The sequence below is a fragment of the Perna viridis genome, chromosome 5 (genome assembly GCF_037379345.1).
Source record: "Perna viridis isolate PV_CMFRI_1.1 ecotype Kerala chromosome 5, ASM3737934v1, whole genome shotgun sequence".
In the NCBI taxonomy this organism is placed as follows: domain Eukaryota; kingdom Metazoa; phylum Mollusca; class Bivalvia; order Mytilida; family Mytilidae; genus Perna; species Perna viridis.
In genome coordinates, this window is record NC_142449.1 from 9,858,792 (window position 1) to 9,885,707 (window position 26,916).

At 31.5% G+C, this 26,916-nt stretch overlaps 1 protein-coding gene across 6 annotated transcripts in view; it reads right to left on the bottom strand.

The window, feature by feature from the left end:
* Positions 1-26,916, bottom strand: part of LOC148615909 (AMP deaminase 2-like) — a 40,172-nt gene that overhangs the window by 10,747 nt on the left and 2,509 nt on the right. For 2 of the 6 annotated variants that reach the window (XM_088582531.1, XM_088582533.1), the window contains exons 3-13: positions 26,880-26,915; positions 23,119-23,151; positions 17,818-17,968; positions 16,883-17,072; positions 7,992-8,217; positions 7,141-7,270; positions 6,601-6,738; positions 4,002-4,064; positions 2,562-2,693; positions 1,699-1,862; positions 155-281 (exon numbers count right to left, since the gene is read on the bottom strand). In XM_088582531.1, coding sequence (XP_088438657.1) covers positions 155-281; positions 1,699-1,862; positions 2,562-2,693; positions 4,002-4,064; positions 6,601-6,738; positions 7,141-7,270; positions 7,992-8,217; positions 16,883-17,072; positions 17,818-17,968; positions 23,119-23,151; positions 26,880-26,915 — 1,390 coding nt within the window. Of the gene's footprint in view, positions 1-154; positions 282-1,698; positions 1,863-2,561; positions 2,694-4,001; positions 4,065-5,129; positions 5,193-6,600; positions 6,739-7,140; positions 7,271-7,991; positions 8,218-16,882; positions 17,073-17,817; positions 17,969-23,118; positions 23,152-26,879; position 26,916 lie in introns of all 6 variants that reach the window. The other 4 variants (XM_088582532.1, XM_088582535.1, XM_088582534.1 and 1 more) reach the window with 4 other exon arrangements.

Here is a 26,916-nt window from a genome sequence, read left to right on the forward strand (position 1 = left end):
TGCCTAGATTTGACACTCATTTAACTTTTCTGACTTGTAGGATCTTAACACAATTATCACCCCATCATATAGTCTTCAATGCATATACTGAAAACTTTGTAAGCCCAAAGTCTATAACTGAAAAGTATGCAGATGCAACTAAATATAAACTTACATATTTAAGAAAAGCATGAAGTTCAGGATGTGAACTTGGATCATTTGTAACTTCAAACAATGGGAAGAAAATATTCTCCAGGATATCCTGGAAATTGTTCACCAACTTGTTAGATCTGTACACATCACTGAAAGATAACAGTAATGTTTTATTTCTATCTTTAACAGTATATATTTTATCAAGGAATACATATACAATGTATGACCATAAATGTTTGATTTATGTAAATCAGTCCAACATTATTGAAAATGCAATTACTGTAAATTACTTCAATAAAACAAACTCACTTGCCTTCAATTCAGCCTGCCTCCTTGTCAACAGGATTTGACATTATTTTACCCACTTTAGCTAACAGTATTGTAGAGTTTTTCCCATAGACTTCTATAGTAAACCTTTAATTTTTATAATTTAAAAAATATAGACAAACCTTTGACAATGTATTTTAAAAATCATTTTTAAAGTACATTTTAGAAAAAAAAATAATGCACTAACGTTTGTATACAAGAAAATAGAATTTTTCTTCTTTCACTTGCATTTTAAGTTCATAATGTTTCATGAAAATGCTGTTAATCCCCAAAACAAGATTTTAGTGGGATAACTTAATATTCAATCTGTACTTGGGATGAAAAATGATCATCATTTGCCAAAAAAAAAAACAGGAAAAGTGCACTATATTTGATAGACTCCATGTATTGGCATACAACCGCTCCAGAATATGCAATATAATTGTGCAAAACTGATACCTTTACTGTGCAGAGATAAGTTTTATTTACATTTTATTTCAAAGACAGTAAAAAAGTTCATGTGGTAACACCTCTGTCATACAGAAGTCACAGGTTCATGGTGGGAAGATACAGTATTATTCATTTGAAAATAATTTGGATGAGGAACCAAGCTTTTCATGCAGACATGGTCATGATGGTTAGAACAAGTTCTTTTCTTTTGCCTAAATATTAAGGACCATCAAATATAAAATTAGACACTGCCTATGGTAGAAGTGATTTACAGTGTAGAGAAACCCTATTAACAAATGATGCTTTTTCGTTCACCATATTCTATATTTTTACATACTGTAAACCATGAAATTTTTCACAGCAGTTTTATTTTCGCTATTTTTGCGGTAAGATAAGTTAGGTGAACATTAAACAGTCTTGAATATTTTCTTTGAGGTAAATTCTAATGCGATTCGGGGAACTTCTAGTGCAATTGCTTGATAGAAGATTGACTGCAGAAATCATGAAAAAAAGATGACATGAAATTTTCAGGTTTACAGTACCAATAGTTTTTTCTTTATTCAGACTTGTTATGTTTAAAAATAGACATACAATTATATCCCACTAAAATCAACCACACCAAAACCAAATCCAAACAACAACTCTAGCAATATCATACAAGATCTAGTGTAAATGACAAACTATGACATATTAAATGTCTGTAACTGTTTCTGAATTATAAAAGTGAATTAGATGGGTTTTTGACATCCATGAATCACCTCCTGTCCGATATTTATAAAGACTGCAACTTGAAAATACTAAATTACATACTATAGCCTAGGAATTTGTATCATCCATCGTACATTGTGAGAATACATTTTATGGTTGACAGCCCATTTAGCTAGTTTGTCCCACTCATCCCGAGATCGTCCATATATAGACAACCTGTATTCAGCATTCTGATATTTACTCTCCTCTAAATCACTCATTACTTCCTGAAAAGCATAGTAAACTATATAAGTTTATATACATATGATGTCAAATGAACAATAAGAAACTAATACACGTAGTGCATCAGTAATATCCTGATACAGTTAAATCAACAACTTCTGACATTTCACTGACATAAGGGTCCATCCCATTTAACCGATAACCCAATGAATTTGTTATATAATGTCTGGTAGATTCATAAATTTTACCAAACGTATTGTGTTTTTTTTTGTCTTAAAACACAAATATTTTGGAAAGTAATAGCTATTTTTTTCTATGTAATGAGAGAAATATGGAATTTACACCATGGCTTAGTTGTCCTATATTATATGGGTTAGTTGTATATCATAAACACTTCATATTCTTTTGATCAAGTAAAATGTATTGATATTACTCATGTTCTGACTCCTCCATTACAGTAAAAGTAAAATTAATATGAACAAGATAGCTACTTGTAGCTCTGGTGAAATTTAAAGTTTTGAAGTCCAATCAATAATGTTAAATTTGTAAGACCTAAACAGCCATGTAAGATGTATGTTTGTCACAAAACCCAATACAATTTCAGCAAAATCAGACCAGTTGGTCTATGAGACGATACACCCACCAAGTATCTGTGTCAGATTAAGACCATTACAACAACAAAAAAATAAATAAAAAACTTCAACAACCCGAAAACTAATTTCCTTCATAAGGAAAAAAATTACCTTGAGGACCTGACCAAAATATTTGCCTCCAATATAATTATCAGTTTTGATGAAGATTTCTCTCAGTCTACTCTCTCCTATGGGATTATACTTAGCATTAAACTTGTCAAATCTGTGGAAAGTATTTCTATCCTGCAAACATAAACTAGGCATTAATTTTCTAGATATGTAATTAACTATGTCAATTTGAAAATTTAAGTAAAATAAAAATCCCTACAACCCCATCCAATTTGTTTTGGCAAGAGTGTAACTTACTGCACATACAGACAAATAACACTTCACAGACTTGATATAAAACCATTACACTCCGCCTCAGTCAAGAATTTTCGACCAGTTTTAACATGTATCACAATGGATCACAGTGTTATTGCATATATGAATACATTTTTTTAATATTCCCTACACATTCCACATTGTAAGTCTTCGTTTTTGTTGCAAGTTAAAGCCTATTTTTAGTCAGGAGGTTAAATCATTAAACTTGACTTTGTTTCAAGCCATATCAAATAGAAATAGATACATGTACTTCCATTTTATATTATACTGGAGCCTTTTGTTCAACTTTCATAATGTTTCTAGAGGCCTCTATAACAAACAATTAAGAACCCTATGGCTGCCTACTGGTATATTCCATTTACTGTCATTGCTCAAGTCCCTTTATGTTTTATTTTCTGTTTTTTGCTCACATGTTCCCTTAGTCCTTATCATATTCTTTTCTTAACTTACAAAGGATAGTAAAATTGCTACTAGAATCAAAGTGGCTCCTTCTTTGCCCTTAATTTCTAAACTATTTAAGTCACAGCCCCAAAATAAAACTCAGCCTTTCTTTGGTAGTATGTATAGCAGAACAAAAATTGCTTTTTTACCCTTAATTCCTAATTGGTTCAAGTCACAACCCAAACATCAATCTAGTCTTACCTTTTTGCAGTAAGGCACCACGGCACTTTGTGCAGCAATTTCGAAGACATTTTCAACACTTATACTCAAGAGGTGTCCAGACACCAAATGTTTACAAATGACAACAAAAATGGTGATTATGCTGACAACAGTGCCATATAATTTTACTACCACAAATTTGTTGCAATCATGTAAAAAGTAAAATGCATAAAGGATTCAAATATCGGAAAAATACTGTTCATTGGAACTTCACTTTAAAGACAAATTGTAACAATATAAACCAAGCGAATCAAACTGGTCATTCACTCAACACAGCATTACCAGGAATGGGTATGTCACATGGAAAAGGTGAGAAACTAATGCATTGTGGGTATTTTTTTTCATCCATTGAAAACATTTCATGTTAATGCTCCAAAAATTCAACATTTAAGATTTTGAAACAAAATATACTGGTTTGTCTGTATATCAAAGTTGTTTTCAACAGAAAAAAATATCCACAATTCTACACTAATTTCTACAGTGACCATCAGGGGAGGTAATACTCACTGCATGCACATCCAACATGTCTACATTCAAATCGTATGGTTTCAAATCCATGCTTTCAAACACCTGAAGTATAGAAAATAAAATGCAATCTTCAGTAATCAGTGTAACCTACATGCTGGGATTTAATTCACAACAAAATAAAATAAAGAAAACTCCATGGTACATCTCAATGGTTGAAAATCAAGACTATGAATTTATTTTATAATACTGGCAATGGCATTTTACTCTTGTTTCAACATAAATTAAGTCTGAAGTAATCCTAACGTATCTGCCATTGAGACAGATGTAAATGATAAACAAAATTTCAGCTTCAAGCAAGATGTGTGCATGTGTGAGTGGGGGGAGTTCACTTAACTGTATTTGCAATTTATATTTCTCACAGCATGAACTAATCTAAACAAAGTCTGGATCCTTTATAAGTGCAGAACAACAGGTAAAGCTGTGAAAGTCTGTATATGGTAATAGTACCTAACTGTATCTTAGGTTTTTAACATTTAAACACCATAACAAATGTGGACTGTGGTCTACAGTACGTATACACTAATTAGATAAATGTGAACATGTAAAAGACAAATCCTTCCTTCTATCTTATCTTGCTATACCAATAATAAAGTTCAACATTAAATCTGACAAGCCATACACAATCTTGGGCAGTTATATCCTTTATACAATTATTTGATTTTAACATTTGCCTTCAAAGGACAAACTATTTCTACTAAAATAATGACTTGATGATGCATCACTAATTTAATCGAGAGATGTGAATGTGCAAGATTTTTTAGAAAACCAACTCTACACTTAGTTTAAAAGTTCAAACTCTCACTTCTGAAAAAGCTGAATACGTATATCATTTCCTATAGAATGATATTGGGCCCTTACAAACATAGGACCTCACTAATACTCTGTCCCTACCAACATCCTTCCAATGTGAGAATGTATAAAATTTCATAATTGTAAGACGGTTAAAAAGACTCAGAACTACCTCTATTGATACCTCATTCCTTTCTTAATCAAGAGGTTTGGCCTCCTCTGGCTGAACAGTAGTGTGGGTATAAAATGACATTCCTCAGGTCATGCAAAAGACAATGAACTAGTTGTTCACACTGGTAACAACATGCCGTAACTTACTGCATGTACATCTAAACTGTCTATGTTTAGATCATAGGAAGTTAACTCTAGTACCTCAAACACCTGAATTAATATCAGTAGTATACCAAACTTTGTATGGTTATAAAATAAATATCTTAGCAGTGTTTTTCAAAGTTAAAATGACATTAATCTACATTTAACTGATTACCATAATATATGGAGTCAAGTCAGCAGTGGATTATTGTATTTCCAGAATCCAGATTCTTAAAACATTTGAACTCTGGTTTGATCTGACAAAAGAAGTTCATAAACTGACTCATCTTTAAAATGATAACTATAATGTATGTGACATTTCTACCCAATCAAGACAGCTTGTACTTTAAGAGAAAGTAAAACACTTAACACCGATTCTTTAAAAAAAAAACAACCAAGCTATGTATAGAGTAAGCACGCATAGTTTCAGAAACTAATAGATGATTATCAGGGATATTTTCCTAGAAGTTCCACTTACCATACAAGTATATAATAAGGTTCAATGATTTACTTCCTATTAGACTGATTTCAACAATGATTTACTTCCTATTAGACTGATTTCAAATATGATTTACTTCCTATCATACTGATTTAAACAATGATTTCTTTGTGTTATGATAAATGTTCTAACATGTATACACAATTACTTGTGATCTACAAACTTAACTTACTATATTCCAAATCTAGATACATATATAACATAAAGAATATAAACATTTAACATAAAATAAAGATCAATCTGCGTCTGTTTTTAAAAGGTCATTCTGATGATTCACTGGAAGAAACACAGAAGGTTAATACAAGAGGCATCACTATATAATGAGGCTCTATCAAACGGTATCAACAATTACTTAGAAAGTAGGACTGTTAATCAAATTTAATTTGATTTGTAACAAGCCTTCTGATTGGTTGGTTCTTTTTTAGGCTAAGCAGGTCATTTTGTTTTAAATGGTTTGTACAGTGAAGTCAAAAACATCAATTTCTCTAATGTCTATAAACCAAACAATCAAAAGCTTAATGTCATTTGGATTAAGAATCAATTACTAATAAGGACTGTATTCCATTAGAAATAATACTATAAATTATGTCTCTAATTTTTAACAGGTTACCAGTATATGAAAAAATAGGGGACAGACAGACAGATAGATGGGCAGACAGATACATAACTTAACTTCACATAGTACCTCACCACTTCATGTGGCAGGGTATAAAAACTGTAAAGAATAGAAAAACTTCTTAAATATATTTTTTTCTTGTTGAAATATACAATATAACAGCACTTAATAAAATTCCTACTCAAATGCTATGATAAATTCATAATTCAAATCATTTGAGAAATCAGTGACAAAAATTGTTGAAAAGGTCTGTAAATTATCCTTCCTGTTAAAGAATTGTCAATGTCTTCAAGATTTTTTTCAAAGGTTTATTGCCAACAGAGACATGTTAACTTCAATACTCCTACTAGACTTATATTTACCTCCTTGAGTGTCATTTCCTTCCCCAACTTTTTATCATGACAGACCACTTCATTTTCTTCAGTTTTCATCTTTTTCTTAATGAAACGCAACAGATGTTTCTGGTTCATACAAGAAGATGCATGAACGTGAGTATCCACCTGGAAAACATGAGGAACAAACTTAATGCATGAATTACCTTAAAATTGTCCCAAATTGACTTTCTGACGTCAAAGAAAAAGTTTCATGAATCTTAATCAATTTCGGCAGAATTCAGCACGAAAATAACAGAACATGTATCATTTTCCTCAAAAGTTTCCACAATTGGGAAAACATTTATTACCATCTTAAATTGTGATACGAAATTGTACTGACTTTCAATCTAAGATATTAAAAATGTAGAGCAAGAAATACAGTGAGCAAAATATCAACCCAAAGTTTATTCTTATCTTATAACTACGATAACGCATTTCCCGTAGAATTTCATTAAAATCTATCAAGTGTTGAAGAGGACTCACAGGTACGAAATGGGTATTCATCACATGTAAAAAAGTCAAAATTACCTTTCTAATGTTATAGAAATCTCGATGGGATACTTCTTTCTGCTCTGCTGATTCTTTCAGCTCATTTAACAAGATGTGAACATTGAATTTGGCTGATAAATAACACAATCTTCTGTAGCAGAAAGACTTCCTGAAAATGAGATATAAATAAGTGCTTTACAAATCTCATAAAACTTGACTACATTTAGTAAAGTTAACAAAAGATCCAAGGTATCTTATAAAGTTTATCAACATGGATCAATGTTTCCTATACTACAATATCTATATGACTTTCACAAAAACTTAAGGAAAACTACATGTTATGTAATAATATAAAGTGTATCTTAACAAGATTGCCTAAAAAAACAGTGAAAAATATTTTACATTGAATTTCATGGTTCAGTTTAAAAGATAAGTACAACAACACAGGCAAAACTAACATTACACTCGTAAAGTTTTACAGCATGCAACAAAGTTTTTCATCACTCACTCCAGAAGAATTGCTATGAAATTTGTTAAAGCCTTGAAACTAAATAGGTTTACCTAGTATCTAGTAACCAAATGTAGCAAAAGTCGCATGCATACTGGAACTATCAAATCATAAAATAAAAATAAATAAAATCTTTCATAAAATGTCTTTTTTTTGTTATTCAAATTATAACAGTTTTTTTTCTTGGTAGTATCTGTAACTTAAAGAAGTACTTATAACTTATACAATTGAATGGCAAATTGTTATCTATCATTCTGTTTGCCAACAAGAACATTCCTACATGTACTGGTACATGTATATCAAAGATTATGTTTTAACATTTGATTGCACACCAAGTGATTGGCACTAGTGCTTTATATTTGTTCACTTCACTCATACTTACAATGGACCATCACTGATGAAAGCATACATCAGATTTTGATCAGCAAGAAATGACTTGAGGTCACTGTATGGTAGCTCTAATGCCTTATCACAAGCCATATCCTCAGGGCTGGCATAAACATGGCTGACTCCATCCTTCATCTTTAAACAACACCCAACACTCTCAGGTAATGGGATGTCAAATGGATCCCCTCTTACTCGGGGAGGGTCTATAGGGTGATTCTTCTCTGAAATATAACAGACATGAAATATAATAATATCTAGTACATGGAAATTAATCATTGCTTTATAGTACATGTATTAATCAACTCTTTACAATAAAAAGTGTCTGTGAAAACTGACTCAATTACTGTAAGAATTTTCCTTCAGCAATTAGACATTTTAGGCAAACAAGCCTCACATGGTTAAAATGTGTTACTAACATTCAGATAAATATATGGATTTAGTTGCAGCAATTTCTAATCATGTTACATCAACTGTACATGTATATTAAGTTATATGGTACTTTACAGGGAAGACAATGCCAAGCAGAAGAATCATGTTCATTAAGCCTTGACCTAATTTAACCTGCTATGCAGTCAAAGTTCACTTCTATACCAACATCAGGAAATGCTTTGTTTGGTTTTCAAATTCTTGAAACATGAAAATATTATTATCATTCAAGTTTTTACCTAATGGAAAAGTTTTAATAAAGAAATGATAAACATTTACCTTTTAAAAATAATGCCTTTTTCTTTAATATAAAACTTGAAATTACTATTCAGAATAAACAACATTTAATATTTGCTATCAACATCAGTGCCATTCTGAGTGCCATGCCTTATCTTGTATCAATGGCTACACAGTGTTCTCTTGTATCTTAACTGGGATGTACATATTATGTCAGTGTATCAAGGACTTTTGTCATTCCTCTGTTATGCCATCATCAGTAGAAATACGACTCTTAACACCAATGAGGTTGCTAGACCAAAGAATTTAGAAACTAAAGGTTAAGATACCTTACAATACTCAACAGAGGTGTATAAGATTTTCTATTTTTCAGGAAATCGCCCATAGCCAGTTGAGATGACCCGTGTAAAAGGTGGTTACTCATGCTTGTCTTAACTGGTTCTCTTAACCAATGGAAAGTATTCAAATTGGCAGCGCCATAGACATATTAAAAACAAAGGCCAGAGAAAACATGACATCACTACAAACTTTGTTTCCAGAAATAATGGCATTCTCTATGAGAAGCAAACAAAATATATTTGTTTTCACTGAACAGTTACTTATATTCATTACAGATCAAAGATTGGTTTATATCATATTAAAATCTTTTCATGTGTTCCAGTTTGCTCAACTCGTGAAAAAACTTTAATATCTCAGTCATAAAAGATAGCCTGATCTTCACTCATCTAAGAACCTACTAGTCTTGCATTTTCTAGCAGTATTTGATTTTTTTGTAAGTTTAACTTTAAATGGCTCTGTTCAACTCTATATCTCTTTATTGACAAGACGACAAAAAACAATTTATTATGACATCACAATTATGGAGTTTCTACCTTACACATATAGATGAAATAATGAAAAATCATATAGCTGATTATATGAATATCCATGCCTAAAAAATCTCATAAAATACAAAGGAAGCTTTGACAAACATTTTATCTCCATATGCATTTTAACAGGGTTACATACCTTATATCACATCAAATAAAAGAAGCAATAAATTCATTCACAGGGTACAGCTTGATAGGACTGCAGAGTTCAAATCCTCAACAATTAGGACAAGTATTGACACACCATTCAAGCTTGATACCTCTCCGAATTTTGAATGTGATAAACTTTTGACACAGAACTAGGCTTTAAACAGAATCTTTTTGGTGTCTAATTTTTAATCAGTTCAAGTCACAAATGCAACAATCAATACTAGTCTTCCAACAGGTGGTAAATTTTCATGCTATTATCCTGACACCAGGAAAATGCTTGTTTCTGGCCCTCTTTTAACCACTCATTCCTACTCTGTTCCAGTCACAACCCAAAAAATAAACCCCAATCCTTGTTAGTGGGATGGTCACTTGTGGTACATTTTCATAAAGATTAATTCACTTGTACTCAACTTATTAACAAATAATAATGAAAATGCTTGTTTGTGGTCCCTTTTGGACTCTTATGCCTAACCAGTTCAGGTCACAACCCCTAAATCAACCCCAGCCTTCATTTGGTGGTATGGTACTTAGCTTTTGGTAGAATATCAAAGAAATCCATTTATTTTACTTAAGTTATTGTCTGAACATCAGGATAATGCTTTTCTTCTACAACTTTAAGAACCCCTCTTTCCTGACTGGTTCAAGTCAAAACTCCAAAAAATATTCCTAGCTTTCATTTTGTGACAAAGCAAATTGATTTAAAATTTCAGAGATTCATACACTCTCACTCAGGTTATCACCTGGACATTAAGAAAATACTTGTTTCTGGTCTCTTTTTAACCAATTAGTCAAAACTCCCAAAAATAAATATAAACCCCAGTGTTCAATTTGTAGTATGGTACCTTGTGGTACAATTTCATAAACATCTGTACACTTAACTCAAGATAATATTTAGACACCAAATGTCTATGGATGAGGACAATGAAGACAACAGCATCATACCATTGTAGGACAACAAATTTTGTATGTTGTATAAGAAGCGGTGAAACTGAAATACTTTATGGACATGAACACCATAAATTTATAAAGTGATAAGATGTTCAAAGCAAATGGTTTTTCAAAAATGATAACAATAGCATTACATAACAGGTTTAACAGGTTTCAAATTAGCACCAACGAAATCACACCACTCAAAAATGGAGTCAATCACACATACATTATTTATTCAGTTACCATCACTGAGTAACATGTGCATAATATTTAACTTAAAACTTGGAAATAAGGACAAATCTTGGTAGGAAGCATACCATTCATGAACTTAAGTAATGCCATGGTAGTTTTAAATAACTTATCCACTTGGTTAGATATAATTGGTCGTACAAAATTGTTTATTTTCTACATAGGACAATGCTTTTTGACACACACTGTTTCCTTTTCTGCCTTCTCTCAGTGTAATTATCACTGAAATCTGAACATTGACAGAATTTATCATACAATCAAATGGGAAATTATCTTACATTTCTTACCAACCAAACACCCATCCCACCCCAACCCTAAAAACCTCTAAATACAAATTAATGTGTATACGAAATAAATAATAAATTAATGTCTTTAACTTATTGTTTAGATGATCCCATTGTGCCAAATTACCATCAGTCCAAAATTTTTCAGACCCCATTCATTTGCCTCGCTCAAACAAACAAACAAACATGTGTTTTATATTTAGATAACCTATTAATAGGAAAACAAAGGACAAAATCATCCTACATAATAGCTGATTTTTCTTAGGAAAATGATTTGAACTTTGATCACAATTCTCATGACCAAAACAGTGTGTTAAACAAAATGTTGTATGAAACCTCAGGTAATTCACACCACACAACTATACCTGTACAGATCCCATCTACAATAAAAGTTAAATGTTTTCATGCACACAGACTGTAACAGTTCAAAACAAATAGTACTTCATCTCATTCTTATGATTTTAAATTTTTGTCAAGCATTTAGAATAGAACTATAACAGTACCAAAGCGCTGGAATTACACTTCTGTTAAATAATTTCAAAAATACAATTGTTCTTTAGGTATTTAACTGCCAAATCTTACCCTACTGAGAAGCAAAAAGCAATAAGGTAAGCAAATTCTATGAATTAAAATCAAGAAATTCTAAAAGAATTCTTATGAGGATATTACACGCATTAATTATGAAAAAGGACACTTGCATAGCATTTGGGGAATGTTTACATGCATGAAACATGTTCATCCTGTGAAAAAATCTAAGTCATAGTCTAGAGGAACTATACAAAAAATTGAACAGTGTTTTTTTTACCTCAGTGTCATAGGTGTATAACTTTAATGTTTGATTTAGAGCAAAAAAAAACAACCCCAATTAAATTTCTTCATACCTGTTAATCCTTCTTCTTTAAGAGGGAGACACAAATCTCCCTCTTTCACAAATTTCTCCTCCCAAAATCTCCATCTTAGCAGAAATATTGCACAAATTATGTTTGAAATGCTTTATCAAATTGATATAAATGTAATGTTTATGTAACATAATAATCACTGAGAAAACAATCAACAAATAATTAATCATTGTAATTGTACTAATTACTCAAATTTTAATTAGAAACCCTAAGTAGATCAACGAAATTATGATAGATTTTATATCTTTGTCGTATTTCTGTCCTTCGATTTCTAGCAATTTTTGTTTTCTTGCTAAAAAGATTGTCATGCTAAATCTCCCTCTTAGATGGCCTTGTGTTACTGTTAGCAGTCTGTTGACCAATCAAAAACCTTCTTAAATGGCCTTGTGTTATTGTTAGCAGTCTACTGACCAATCAAAAACCTTCTTAAATGGCCTTGTGTTACTGTTAGCAGTCTGTTGACCCATCAAAAACCTTCTTAAATGGCCTTGTGTTACTGTTAGCAGTCTACTGACCAATCAAAAACCTTCTTAAATGGCCTTGTGTTACTGTTAGCAGTCTACCGACCAATCAAACACATTCTTAAATGGCCTTGTGTTATTGTTAGTAGTCTATTGACCAATCAAACACATTCTTAAATGGCCTTGTGTTACTGTTAGCAGTCTATTGACCAATCAAACACATTCTTAAATGGCCTTGTGTTACTGTTAGCAGTCTATATCAGACAAACTTGTTCAACGATTGGCAGTAACGTCTATAGGAAGACGTTTCATACACTTTTAAGTGCATGTACAAAAAGCAAAAACACCAAATCAATCCTTGATTTAGACTACACAGATGCTCAGACCTGAACTTTATTGTATTATTGGACCTGCAGATGTTGGTATTAATGTGTCTTCATGTCATTGTATTACCTTTTAAGTTTGCTTTTGAAAAAAAGTGTCACCATGGGTTTTATTACTTTTGTTGCCTGGCCTTTCAGAACTTATTGAAAGGTGGGTATACACTTATTGAAGACCTTTTGGTGATCTCTGAAAATATTTACTATTTTGTATTTAGGTTATGCAGGTACATTTGAAGTGTTTCACAATATCGGTTCTGTTTTCTACAGCTCACAGGAAGTGATCAAATACTTATGAAACTATATTATTCTGGCTCCACACTAGTTAGTTATCATACTTCCAAGATGCAATGCCATAAGCTAAAGGGCTCCAATAACATTTATTTAAATTTCATATCTTTGTTAAGAATGGCAACAAATAAAGTAGAAGCTCTGAAGAGCCTGAATCTCTCACCTGATTTGATAAGCTACATTCCTTTTTTTGTTGTAAAAGCAGTAATGTTTTTTCATAGACAAATGATTTGCAGCATGCCTAATGAGCAATCATATCAACTTCCAATGAATTCTGTCCAGTAGTTTCTGAGATTTTATAATGTAATAAATAGCAAAGATAGCAAAAAATGAATTTTTAAAAAAAGGCAACTACTACAACATGGATTAACAGATTCTATGGAAAATCTTAACACAGGTAGATCTCACCACACTACAGACATTTCTGGCTAAACCTAACAATTTTGGAAATACATGTGGAAAACTGCTATCTGACCCCTATGTTCTATTTTTAGTTACAGCTGCCATTGTTTTTCAAAGATAAAAAATCCAAATGATTATTTTGTGCAGGATACCCTAAGGAACAATCAAACAAATGTTCATTCAATTCTAAAACGTAATTTCTCAGATGAAGATTTTTTAAAGTTATAACATTAAAATAGCCCCCAAAAAAACCTCAAAAAAAGGGCAATAACTAACATGGGTCAAGAGAATTTCATGAAAATTTAACCACATGCTGATAGATCTCATCATGCTGAACCTTTTTACCACCATGTTAGAACCTAAAGGTTTTGGAGATATATGGGAAAAACTGCTATCTGACCACTTTGTTCTATTTTTAGCAATGGTAGCCATGTTTTTCCATGGATCAGAATCCAAACAGTCATTTTGTGCAGGATACCGGCTATGAAACAACCATACCAACTGTCACAGAACCTCTCCAGTAATTTCTGAGGAAAGGAATTTTGAAAAATTGCTATCAGACAACAGATGACGACAGATGCCAAGTGATGGCAATAGCTCACATTGCCTTCAGCCAGATGATCTAAAAATTAAAAGAATATTCATAAACTAAGAAAGCTTTTAGAAACTGACACATCACACATATCTAAGCCCAAAGTCATCATAAAACTAGTAACACTAAGCTCTAAAACTAAAACCATATTATATTTTTGTCACAAAACAGGTGGTTGACTTGCTGAAACTGGGAGGTTATAGTTTGTATACAAAGTGCAATACACATCACATAAGTGTAGGTTGGTCTACTTATCCAACATTACACTGTATACCCAGTGAACTATTTTAAATGTCACAGATAATTCTTGATTTCATGAAAATAGAAAGAAAAATGCATGTTTTTATCCAAAAACATGAAGTTTATGAAAATGCAAATTTGATTTCACTTTTGTAACAAATTCAATCGCCAGACTGTGTTTCCTAGTAAATATCTATATAACATTACAGGTATCTGCAAAACCAAAATACCTAAATGAGACTATTGGAAGTAAACAAAATTATCTTATGTAGCAATTGCACAAAAAAGCAGCTTTTAAATGTCCCCACCATGTTCTATGACAGTTTATAAAGATACATTTTTTTGTATGATGACTTGAGAGCTTAAATTTTGGGATGAAAATAATTAAGCAAGAAATCAGTCATCGTCTTCTTTCTAACTTGTCTGAGTTATTAGTAATTAATGGAATCTTAAGTGCTTACTATGTCATACTGATGAAAATAATTAAGATTTTCTAACTTCAAAAAGCAATAACTCAAACAAAACCACAGCACCTTGTTACAAACTTGTTTTAGCTATTGGTGGTAGCAACCTATAGTACAAAAATTATAATTGTTGGATATAGAGCAAATAAAAGGTTGTTCATACAGAGTTTCTATGTTCCTTCACGGCACTGCAACAAGGAACAATAAACACATCAAAATATACTGATATTATTCATATGTATGTTACAAGTACCATATCTACCTTATTTTGTAAAAATGACTTATAGAATGTACTCAAAGGTAATTAACTCTTCCAGTTCTATCAAAAAAGGCATTTTATATTGATTTTGAAGGCAATAACATTACTATTTTGGGTACTTTCAAGAATAATTAACTTTTGGAATGAGTGCATACAATGGTTCTAGTTTTAGTTATTTTAACACTTGAAAAGAAAACAATAACTAAATTATTTTGTCTTCAATTCTGCAACTGACAAAACAAAATGATAGCAACATTTTCTTCTCAAAAAGAAACCAAGAAATTTTTCACATTCTTAATACCCCCTATATGATATTCATGTATGTACCAGTAGTAAATCTTTCTGTTTAGAGTAGATGCAGGGACAATAATACATCATGGGGTCATCCACATACAAGCAACTGTACCACACGTACACACACACAAACTAACACAGTGATAGAAACTTGACAAAAAATGAAGACAACAAAAAATTCCAAGAACCATTGCTCAATAGAGTCAATCAACTGAAACAAAGGTATTTTTGAAAACATGACGAATTTCTATCACTGTTATTATATATGATGAGGAAAGGATTTACTCAGCAAGAAAGTGATGTCAGAACATTTGGACCTATTGAGATATACGCCAGCAAAATTGGGCATTGAGGATTTAACAACTGGCTCATTAGCACTGTATAAAGTACATGTTTACCTAAGGATCATGCAGAAGGTAAAAAATCCAAAGTTTTTGTCAACTTTCTGGTTGTATCATAATTGAGAGAAGACTGTTTGATTGACTTGTGCCTTATCCAAATTGTTCTTATATTGGGTCAATGTTTTTTTTTCAGTTAGATTCTACTTCCCTAATAAACATTTATAAGTAATTTCATAACTTTCCCAATTAGATAAGTCTTTTTTGTATTTGTTATTTAAAACATGACACTCTGAAAATTTTTGATTGTTCAGGAAGTTGACAAAAGTTTTCACCTTTTTCTTTACTATGCATGATTCTTAGGTAGATTTATACTTAAAACACCACCACAACCACACTTACAATTCAAAAAATGGTAACTAATGAATTAACATTGTGATGAGTGCAACTTCACACTGTTAATGAAATATAAAAACTGGTAAAAAATAGTTGATAGGTTAATTTTAGTGTGGTGTGGTAAAACATATGAAAAGGCAAACTTGATGATTAAGCTAAATATGAACTCTATAAAGTCACCTTCTTCCAAATCTGTCAACAGAAAAAAAAGAAATCCATTAAAAAAATCATAAAACAAAACATTTAAAAAATAAGTTTCAATGGACTATAATTACAACTGTAACTGCAGACTATTTAAGTAGCACCCCATATAAAAATCATGCAAAATGTGATTCATGGTTGGAAAGCCTACATGTTTTTATTTTTGATATTTTGTTTAAAATGTCACAGTAAACAGAAAGTAACATGTAGTTTTTCATATAACCCTTGTTCATAAGAGATAAAAATCATATAGAATGTACTGTAGAATATAAAATAAAGAGAGATAACTCTGTACATTACACTAAAATACAGTAGAAACTATTGAATTTTTTATGTTGATTATCTCCTAAGAGCAGACAGATTGGAATGAATAATTACATATTTCAGCACATAGACCTATAAAGCAACTTTTCAGCAAAAATAAAAATATGTAGTCTTTTTTAGGTGTATCACAATTTACAGAATTTGCATGATTCTTACAAAGACTGCTACTTAAAACCAAGGTATCTATCTATAGTACCAACCTTCAGAGTTTAGACAGTTTCCAGCAAAGCCTTCTTTCATTCCTTTAAAGTCTTCATTGTCAAGTAAGTTTTGCAGGAATCTGGCAGTGATTTTTGGGAAACTCTGCTGAGAAAGAGCCATGTACTTCTCTCTCAACATCAATGCTTTTACAAGGGCTTTGGATGCATGCTCTAAGTCACTGATGTGAACCTGTATTATACAAATTTACTTAACAGCAAAAAAAAAATATTTTACTGAGTAACTAAAAGTATAAAAGCAATAAATTTCACTACTGAAAGAGTGCAAATATGATTTCCAAGGACAGTTAAAACATCAAATATAAAGAATGTTCTGAAAGATAAAAAGATTATTGCATGAAATGATTGAAAAAAACTGCTACACTTAAACATTATCAAAAAGGAAACAAGACAACATAACTCTTAGCCCTAAATTTATACTTTGAACTGTATTTGAGTATTGCACTTTTTAGGTAAAATGTTGTCATTTCTGATATCTACCATAGCTACACTTATGGTGCATTTTCCCCTTTTAAAAATATCAAATAGAAAACAGATTTGAATATGTCTTGATTATTTCATGAAGCAACACGGGTTATATACTTAAAGATAAAATAACAGAACAAGTAGAAAAATTTGTCTTCCTTGTTGCGACTAGTCAGAAATCAAGTGCCAATCCAATAAAGGGCATACTTTGCATACATCACCCTTAAAATAGGGTAATAAAATTTAAAATCTATGTACATCCCAACTTTCCTAACCTAAAATTCTGGATTAGTCCCTGGAAAAAAGTAAATCCATTCATTACACAAGTATGAAGATGTAGTCAAGATAACTATTTGTAGAGAACTTTGGACTCTAATATTCTTCTAATTGTTACAACTTTCCTACCCTTTTTTTTTTACATTAATAAACTTTTTTTTTTCAGTTTCATTTACCCCACTGGTATCCTCCCCACTGATGTTAATTCTCTGGAAGTCTGGAGCAAGATCATACTCCTCCTTAACCTCTGGAAACTCAGAAAATGTATCCTCATAAAATGGAAACTTTGGTGTTGACAAATCTCTCTCTCTTTTGGTCTCCTTAGCACTGTAAGTACAAATTCTTATCATGAATTACAATGTACAGTATAATTTCTAACACTGCAACAAATAAAACTTCTGACACATTAAAACTAGAAATGATAACACCTTGAAATTACACAAACACGGAATAAACACGACGTTGCATGCATTGCTATGCTAAGCATACTTACACTCGTACACGAAGTTGTTATTTAAAAGCAAGCAAAATGGCTTACAATGTATGCACGACCATAATAAAGCTTAACATCAAATAAAAAAAATAATTCATTGGGAGCCAAGATAATTGCAACAAAATTCAGACGCACTAGTACAAGTGTCAATTTTGGGAAGTATGCACATTTTTGTCACTCTCCTTTGGGCTCCTGAAAATGTTTCAAAAGGCCCCTTTAAATGTTTCTGTCAAAAACATGGTGCAGTATAACCTCATAAACCAATAGTGTTTTGGAATCCACTACAAAACTAGAGGCTCAAGAGAGCCTGAATCGCTCACCCTGTTAACCATTTGCTTATTTCAAAAACTTAAGGAATGAGACAGGCTAAGTTAAAATCAACTAAAATTATTCATAGCATTTTCATGACCTGAACCAGAATTTTGCTAAAGCCATTTTTAGTATAGGCAGACATATCTATTCCCGGATTAAAAATCACAACAGTCATTTTGAGCACAATACACTAAAGAACTATTATGCTTATTTTCATTCAATGATCTTAAATGATTTCAGAGAAGAAGATTTTCAAAGTTGTACATGTGAAAAAAAAAACAACAAAAAAACTGTTTCAGGGGTCATAACTCCTACATTAGTCAATGAATGGTTTTGAAAATTTCAGCATAGGTCTTTCTCATGATGCTTAACAATTTTACCTATGCCAGAAATTTACTAAAGGCAAAGTTATTTGCAAAAAACTGCCATCTGGCCCCTATGTTCTATTTTTAGTAATGGCGGCCATGTTTTTTCATGAATCAACAATCCCAACATTCATTCTGTGTGGGATACCCTAAGGAACAAAAATGCTTACTTTCATTGAATTCTGTGTAATAGATTTTGAGAAGAAGATTTTCAAAGTTGCACATGTGAAAAATGCAAAAATAAACTGTTTCAGGGGCCGTAACTCCTACATCAGTTGATCAATCGTTTTGAAAATTTTGGCATAAGTCCATCTCATGATGCTGAACAATATTATCCTGACAAAAATTTGCTAAAGGCAACGCTTTTTGAGTTATTTGCAAAAAACTGCCATCTGACCCCTTAGTTCTATTTTTAGTAACAGCTGCCATGTTTTTCCATGGATCAAAAATCCCAACAGTCATTTTGTGCAGAACACCCTAAGAAACAATCACGCCAAGTTTAAAACCTGTCAGTCAAGTAGTTTCAGTGGAGAAGATTTTCTAAAATTTGTCCATGACGGTGACGATGACGACAACGACGACATACGCCAAGTGATGGCATAAGCTCACTTGGCCTTTGGCCTGGTGAGCTAATAATTCTACTAGACTAGACAGATATGCCAGTGGTAAGTATCAGTTACAAATTCAATACACTTTTAACACCCTGATTCTGTGTACATGTATTGTCAATTGGTAGTGTACATGTAGTGTCAAATGGTGGTGTACATGTAGTGTACATTTGTGGTGTACATGTAGTGTCCATTTGTGGTGTACATGTAGTGCCCATTGGTGGTGTACATGAAGTGTCCATTTGTTGATGTACATGTAATGTCCATTGGTTGTGTACATGAAGTGTCAAATGGTGGTGTACATGTAGTGCCCATTTGTATTGTACATGAAGTGGACATTGGTGGTGAAATGTAGTGTACATGTATTGTCTGGTGATGATGTACATGTATTGTTCATTGGCGGAGAATGACCCCAAAATGATTTTGATGCAATATTCTGAAACCTGACTCTGTTTTGAAGTAAACTTTTATCAACTTGGCAGTTTTTAATCAATTCTTCAGGAGTATTTATTTTATCAACTTGGCAGTTTTTAATCAATCCTTCAGGAATATTTAACTTAGGAAGGACTGACCTAGGACTCCCTTTTTACAATTCATTTCACTGAAATCTAATACATTATATAGGCCAGAACCACATGAAAGGTTTTAGTAAGTTTTAAAAAAGTTCAAATTCAGTTAATCACCTAAAACATGTAAAACAATTAACAGTGTTGAAACAATGTAACTTGGATTGATTTTTATTCTGTTTCAAATGAAAGCTTGATGGGCTTTCATGAAATTGAATATGATACAAACATCATCAATTTCAAGAGCTATGTCCCTTTCCCTAGGTCTACCTCCTTAAAAAAAGTTAGTTTTTCCTCATTAAAACATATTGATATACCCTTACAAAAACAGCATCCTGCTTACAAATCAATCTTTCATAAGATGTATAAATAACATCCTATTAAAATAAGGCATAACCTTATGTTGCTTCAGAGTGAAATATATCAGTTGCTGTCATATTCCAGTTAAAATAACTAATGATTGATTGGTTAGTTGATTATGGTTTAACTTTCCACGGCAGATATTTAATGACTTTAAGGAAGAGAACTATTTACCAATTGAACAGACCCTCCGTTGTACTATTTGGACATGCTGAATTCGAGTCAGAATAATGTGTCTGAGTGGGATGGCCTACCTGTGGACAGTTGCTTCTGTGAGCTAGCACAGTAAAAAATGACTAATGAAACAGCAAATTTATCCCCAATATACATGTACCACAGGTGTGTTTAAATATTACAACCTATGGTAAAATATTAGGCATTAAGTGACTACCTGCTGTATCATCTTACAATATACATTTTAATTATCCCTCTATTAACTATTTCTCAATTTTCAGAGTCAGCAGTATATATATAGACTTTGAAAAAAATAATCACTAAGTCCTAAACATTTCCAGGCTCCTTGCTTTATTCAGTAAACATACAAAAATCCTTTTACAAAACAAAATCAGATATCTTAGCTTATTTAAAGCTTGTTAGTTCGTTCATCTTAACCAGCATTGTCTCTCAAAATATCATCAAACAATGGAACAAAGGCAAAATTATTTTTCTCAAGATGAATGTTTTGTTTATAAAAACCCCCACTAGTAGGAAACAAATTATCTTTAGGTTTTCACATTCAGTAGCTTAAATAAATCATTCTGAATGAAGAAAAAATACCAATAAATTTCTCCTTTGAATATGAGAGTTTTGTCTTCGATAAGTTTTGATCCTTGAATAAGGGAAAAATCTATAAATCACATGTATGACTGTGGGAAATACTCAAAACTAGGTCAGATCACAAAACAAAAAGAAGGTGCACAATGCACTAAATATCTTGAAAAACTGATTGACTGATAATGGTTTAACTTCCTATGGCAAATGTTTCATGCATTTCAGAATGAGAACAACTGACCGATCGAACATATCCTACTTTGTACAGGTTCAACATGTTAAGCTGGATTTTTGTTGTGCTAGCTCACAGAGGCAACAGCATACTCTTTCTCCTCCACTCAGACATATTATTCTGACTGAGCCAACCAGTCTTCACTCTATCGCCTTGAATACCAAGTAGTGACTACCAATCTTAAAATCTTTGGTGGGGATTGAACCTACAACTTCCTGTGTTGAGATGAGCAGGCTAACCTGACACCACCATACCTAAACTAGTTAACTAGGGAGAAAAGCATATTTACATGTACTAGTTAAACAAATGAGGACAAATAAGTGGATAGCCATAACATTGATCAATGTGTTCCTTTTAACATTTTTAACTGAGTATCACATACATAGCATCATAATAACAGTCCTCAGTCAAAACTTAATTGAAAGGGTACAGATAAATTAACTACATCATGGACAAAAAAAGATTATCAGAAAACACATATATATTCTTAAGGAAGCATCATGATTGAAATTTTTAATAAATGATCTAAGAGTGGTAAAAATTAATTGAATTATTACTGGAAACACAAATTTGTATTCTAAATCAGTTGTCCTCTTTAATTCACTGTTAGACTGGCTTTTTGGATGCTAATTGTTCATAACTAAACCGAACATTTATTAATTCAGTATATATACCTGTAAATAAATAAAAAATCTTTTTCAGGATGAAAGAATTCACATTCAATTAGAGAACAAAAGCCGACAGAATCATGGCCATACACATCATAGATACAAATAAATGTATTAGGACAAGACCTTTTTTTTATTAGTCCATACATTTACAACTTACAAAGAATTCCAGTTTAACTATAAGTCAATTAAAAACAAAGACATAAATTTAAAGCCAATATCATAGGTTTCCTAGAATCAATTATTTAATTCTGATTTGTAACATGAAAATAAAAACTTTCATTGGTGGGATATAACCTTTATGGTTTTGTTGAACAGTTTGTTATGTGGATCATTACACGGACGATTGTATATACAAAATGTAATAGATATTGGTAATCCATTAATATTATAATACCTTAATTACTGAAACATATTACATGTATGTTACTGCAATCCTCTAGGCTGATATCATTTATAGAGATCAACTCACAAGTAATGGTTGATATAATTTACACAAAATATTAATTAATCTTCAAACTGAAGGCTGATATTATTTACGTGGATCAACCCTCAAATAAAGGTTGATATAATTCATAAAAAATATTAATTAATCTTCAAACAGAAGGCTGATATTATTTATAAGAATCAGCCCTCAAATGAAGGTTGATATTATTTATAAGAAACATTTCTCAAATGAAGGTTGATAAAATGTATAGGGATCAACCTTGGAACACATGCCTGATCCAAGTATATCAATGATTAACAGTAACAGTACATGGTCACCAATCTATTCTTAAAGCCTCCTTCACATACTTGAAATTCCTGTTTCGTAAATTTCATAAATCATGCTAAGGATACAATGGTGGACTTAAATTGCAGTGACGTGCAGAATGACATGTACTAAAATACCCATCAATATCAGATGTAAGGTTAAGTATCAGTCAAAATTATATTTACTGTTTTCATGCTTGGCTTTCAACCATGGTGACAATATTAGTGGCTAAAGCAAGTGAGTAAACATTTGATTAAGTCATCTGAATATACATTTATTGGTTGTGCTACAGATCTTTGGGTGTAACATGCAACCTCTGGAGTACTACAAGAACATGCAAATAGTTACCTCACTTGAACTGATTGAAGTTTAAGATCTGGCCTAGAGAAAAAAAAACAAAATAAGAAATAAAAAGTATGTATTTCCCTTCTTGTGTTCAAGACCATGCTACATTATGTGGTCAAGCATTTTGTAACCCTACAAAAAATTGATCATATAGACAATCAACTACACGTTACATACAGGAGGTCACAGGTACAAACTAATGACAATTAACCCTTCAGGTGCGTATGAAGTACCTGATGACTGAAATATAATTATTTAAAAATGGAATAAAAAGAATGAACATATAAAAGAATACTGAATGTGATCCAAGTTCCTTTATCATAGATAATTTAATTACAAGATGTGAAACTTAGAACATTTTTCATGACTTGTGTGATTTTCAGTAAAAAAATAACCACACTTCAAAGTTATGAAATCAAAGATTTTAAAAGTTAGATCCTTTTAACATTCTATCATAGGGCTTAGCTATTCATCAATAAATTCCTTTTAAACAATCTTAATGACCTCTGTACATGTCAAGATAAACTGTCTTACATAACCATAAAGTTTAAATCCTATGTAACTTTTACAAAGCTGCTACTATTTTTTTAGTTACAATGAAATCCCCTTCTAAGCCCTCTAAGGCAAACAATTGTATTGAATGTATCCTTGATATTGACCTCTTAAGGTATACATGTATGTTACATGTACTATACAAATGTATCCAGTCTAACATGAACAGTTCATGTCTAGTTTTTCTACCATTGTATATATATTTTTTTTATTTTTCCCAAACAAAGAACTCTGAAAACTTTAATTTTTCTCATTTCTAAATTTTAGTTACAATGCAAAATAATGCGAAATAATTTATATACACCAAGTCACCTTTCATTTTAATATTATTTCAAACAAGACAAATTTAAGGCACATGATGACAGCCACTCCATATACAAACATTTATTGTAGTTTATAAGATATTCTACCTGTATCAGGTAACTTTATACTGGTACAAGTAAACAATATAACATAGACACTGAATGAGTCAATAGCAGTTTTGTTGATTACAAGAAATGCAGGAGCGTTGACCTATCAACATGTATAAGATATTTGGATTATGGTGTATTGGTGGTCTCAGTGCTTTCATTTATCTAGTAATTATAGCAGTCAAGTAAAATGCAGAAAAAACAAACAACAAAAAAATAGACATCAGTAATACCCATCATCCTTCAAATAACGGAAACAACAAAATACTGTCTGTATTCACCAACAACCAGCATAAATTGAATAACATGCAAATATAAAATCCCTTTCTCCTGAGACAGTGTGTCAAACTAGGCATATTTTTAGGCAATAAAAGGTATATAAACTTTTTAAGACTTGTACTCACTAAGCAACGAGTTAAAATCTCCAGGAAAAAACTTTTCTTTACATTTTACATTACACTTACAATATATAATGCAGAGAGACCAGCTTATAATTGTGAATACCAAAATAGTTCTATTGATAAGTGTGTAAAGCCTAATAAATGTGAGAATAGTTTTACCTTACCCTTCCTACCTACATGTCAGACCTATCTAAATCTTTTTATACATGTAATAGGGCATTAATAGAATATCAGGTGATACCCCGCCATGTACGGTGAAAAAAGGGAGATGGCCAAATGTTCAAAATGGCTTAAAATTTTGATATTGTTGAAAATCAAACTTAACCTTATTTCATGGTACTAAACCAGTGCGCAACTTTTCAATAAAAATTCACATATCTGTTCTCAGCTTATCATCTGCAAAACCGCTAGGGGACATGCAATTTTTTTTAAGGTACCACATAATATCTCAACACTTTGTGTGGCAGGGTATAAATATTATGAAATGAAGGTTACTAAAATAATGGGAGAAATGTGTAAAAAAAATATCCATACTAAAATTCTAGATGAAATCTCTTATGTAAATTAAACACAATTTTTTAGAGAAGTTCATAAAAAATTATACAAGGTATTGGTTAATTTTTTTTTTTTAGTCATCAATTATTTAAAGTACATGTACATAGTTTCTAGTCTTGGGAAATTTTGAAGCATATGTACATCTTTTTTATCAAGGTTACACAAATCATCTGAATCCTGAAGTACTGTTTATATTATTATTCAGTTATTTACATTGATGTCATTGTTAGTATCTGTATATCATTTCTGATTGTTAAATATTTATCATTCAAATACTTTTGGCAATGTCAAATACAATGAAGTTCAAATGTTTGCAGAATTTTAATAAGCCATAACTCACTATTCAACCAAGCTTACTGAATGCTATTCATACATGTACTAAAGCATGTTAAACTGAACATGTACAAGTGACATGGTCCTCATTTTGATAACTTTCAATAGTGTACCATGCATGCATTAAACCAAATAACAATCCTTAAATTCCTACATTACCAAATAACAATCCTTAAATTCCTACATTACCAAATAACAATCCTTAAATTCCTACATTTCCAAATAACAATCCTTAAATTCCTACATTTCCAAATAACAATCCTTAAATTCCTATATTTTGTAGATATAAATGATTAAGTTATTGACAAAGGATATAAAAACTATTACTTGTTTGTTATAAAACTGATCTCCTATTACCTTAATGAACATGGTACCTAAAGATTTTAGTGATTCTCACACCGTAAATGGAGGATGGTACATGTACATGTAAGGACAGTTTTTAATACATGTAATACCTTGCATTTTAATTTTGTCAAAATTTCTAGGAATAACTGTAATCTAATATTCCTTTTATAAGTTTGCCATTTACTATACACCCTAAAAATCTTTGTATACATTCAAAATTAAATTAAAATTTAACAATTTGATCTTCAACTAGCTACAATAAAATAAACAGTACTGATGGTTTGTAAGATGTATTCCTCGCCAAAATTAGATGAAATGAAATGTACGCATGACCGAGAATTTCAGCTTTGCACCAGAACCAGGTTAAACAAAAACAATAATGGTGGTGATGATCCTTGTCATTTATCCATTCCTTAAGTTGGTTAGCATTTACAATCATAATAATTATTTCGAAATTGAATAAAAGATTATCCAGGCTATGCGTATATAAACAAAACATGTCAATCAATTGTTGTTTTGAATTTTTATCAGAGGCTTAATATTTTGACCATCAGAAAGGGTTTACTCACTATATGTCAACTTTAGAAAGAAGTGTTTTACACAATGACCTTGACAATCGTGAAAGCAAAAAAACTGTAAACTGTGAGCAAAGGATATCCCCCACTAGTAACCATTTGGTCAAAATATAAACAAAGTTGTCAAACAGAATGTCAACGCTGCTTGATGCCAATTTTTTTTTTTATTTTGACATACATGTATCTACATGTATAAAAAACTTCTGTCAAAATAGTGTGCTGTGATACCCACATATAGTTGCAAAGAAAACTGTAACAAAAACATTGTAAACAAATAAAAAAAAAACAGATAAATAGACAGTCACTGTGCTCATTATATACCATCCACAAAGCAGGATATCACATAATGTGATAACTAACGTTAGAGAGCACACCGCCTCAGACTGAAAGGAAGAGGTATTCACTGATTTCAAAATTTAAAAAAAAAAGCTCTCTGAAAGCATTATGATAAGTATGTATGGGTAAGCTATAGTATATAAGCTTATGAGTAAGACACTCAAGTGTCAACTATAATTGTATAAAACTCTAATGTACATGTACAACTGAAAAAAACAACATCTCATGCACAACATGAACATTCCCATCTAACTCACTTCTCATCAGATATCTGTTCTAAAGATCCAGTTGGTC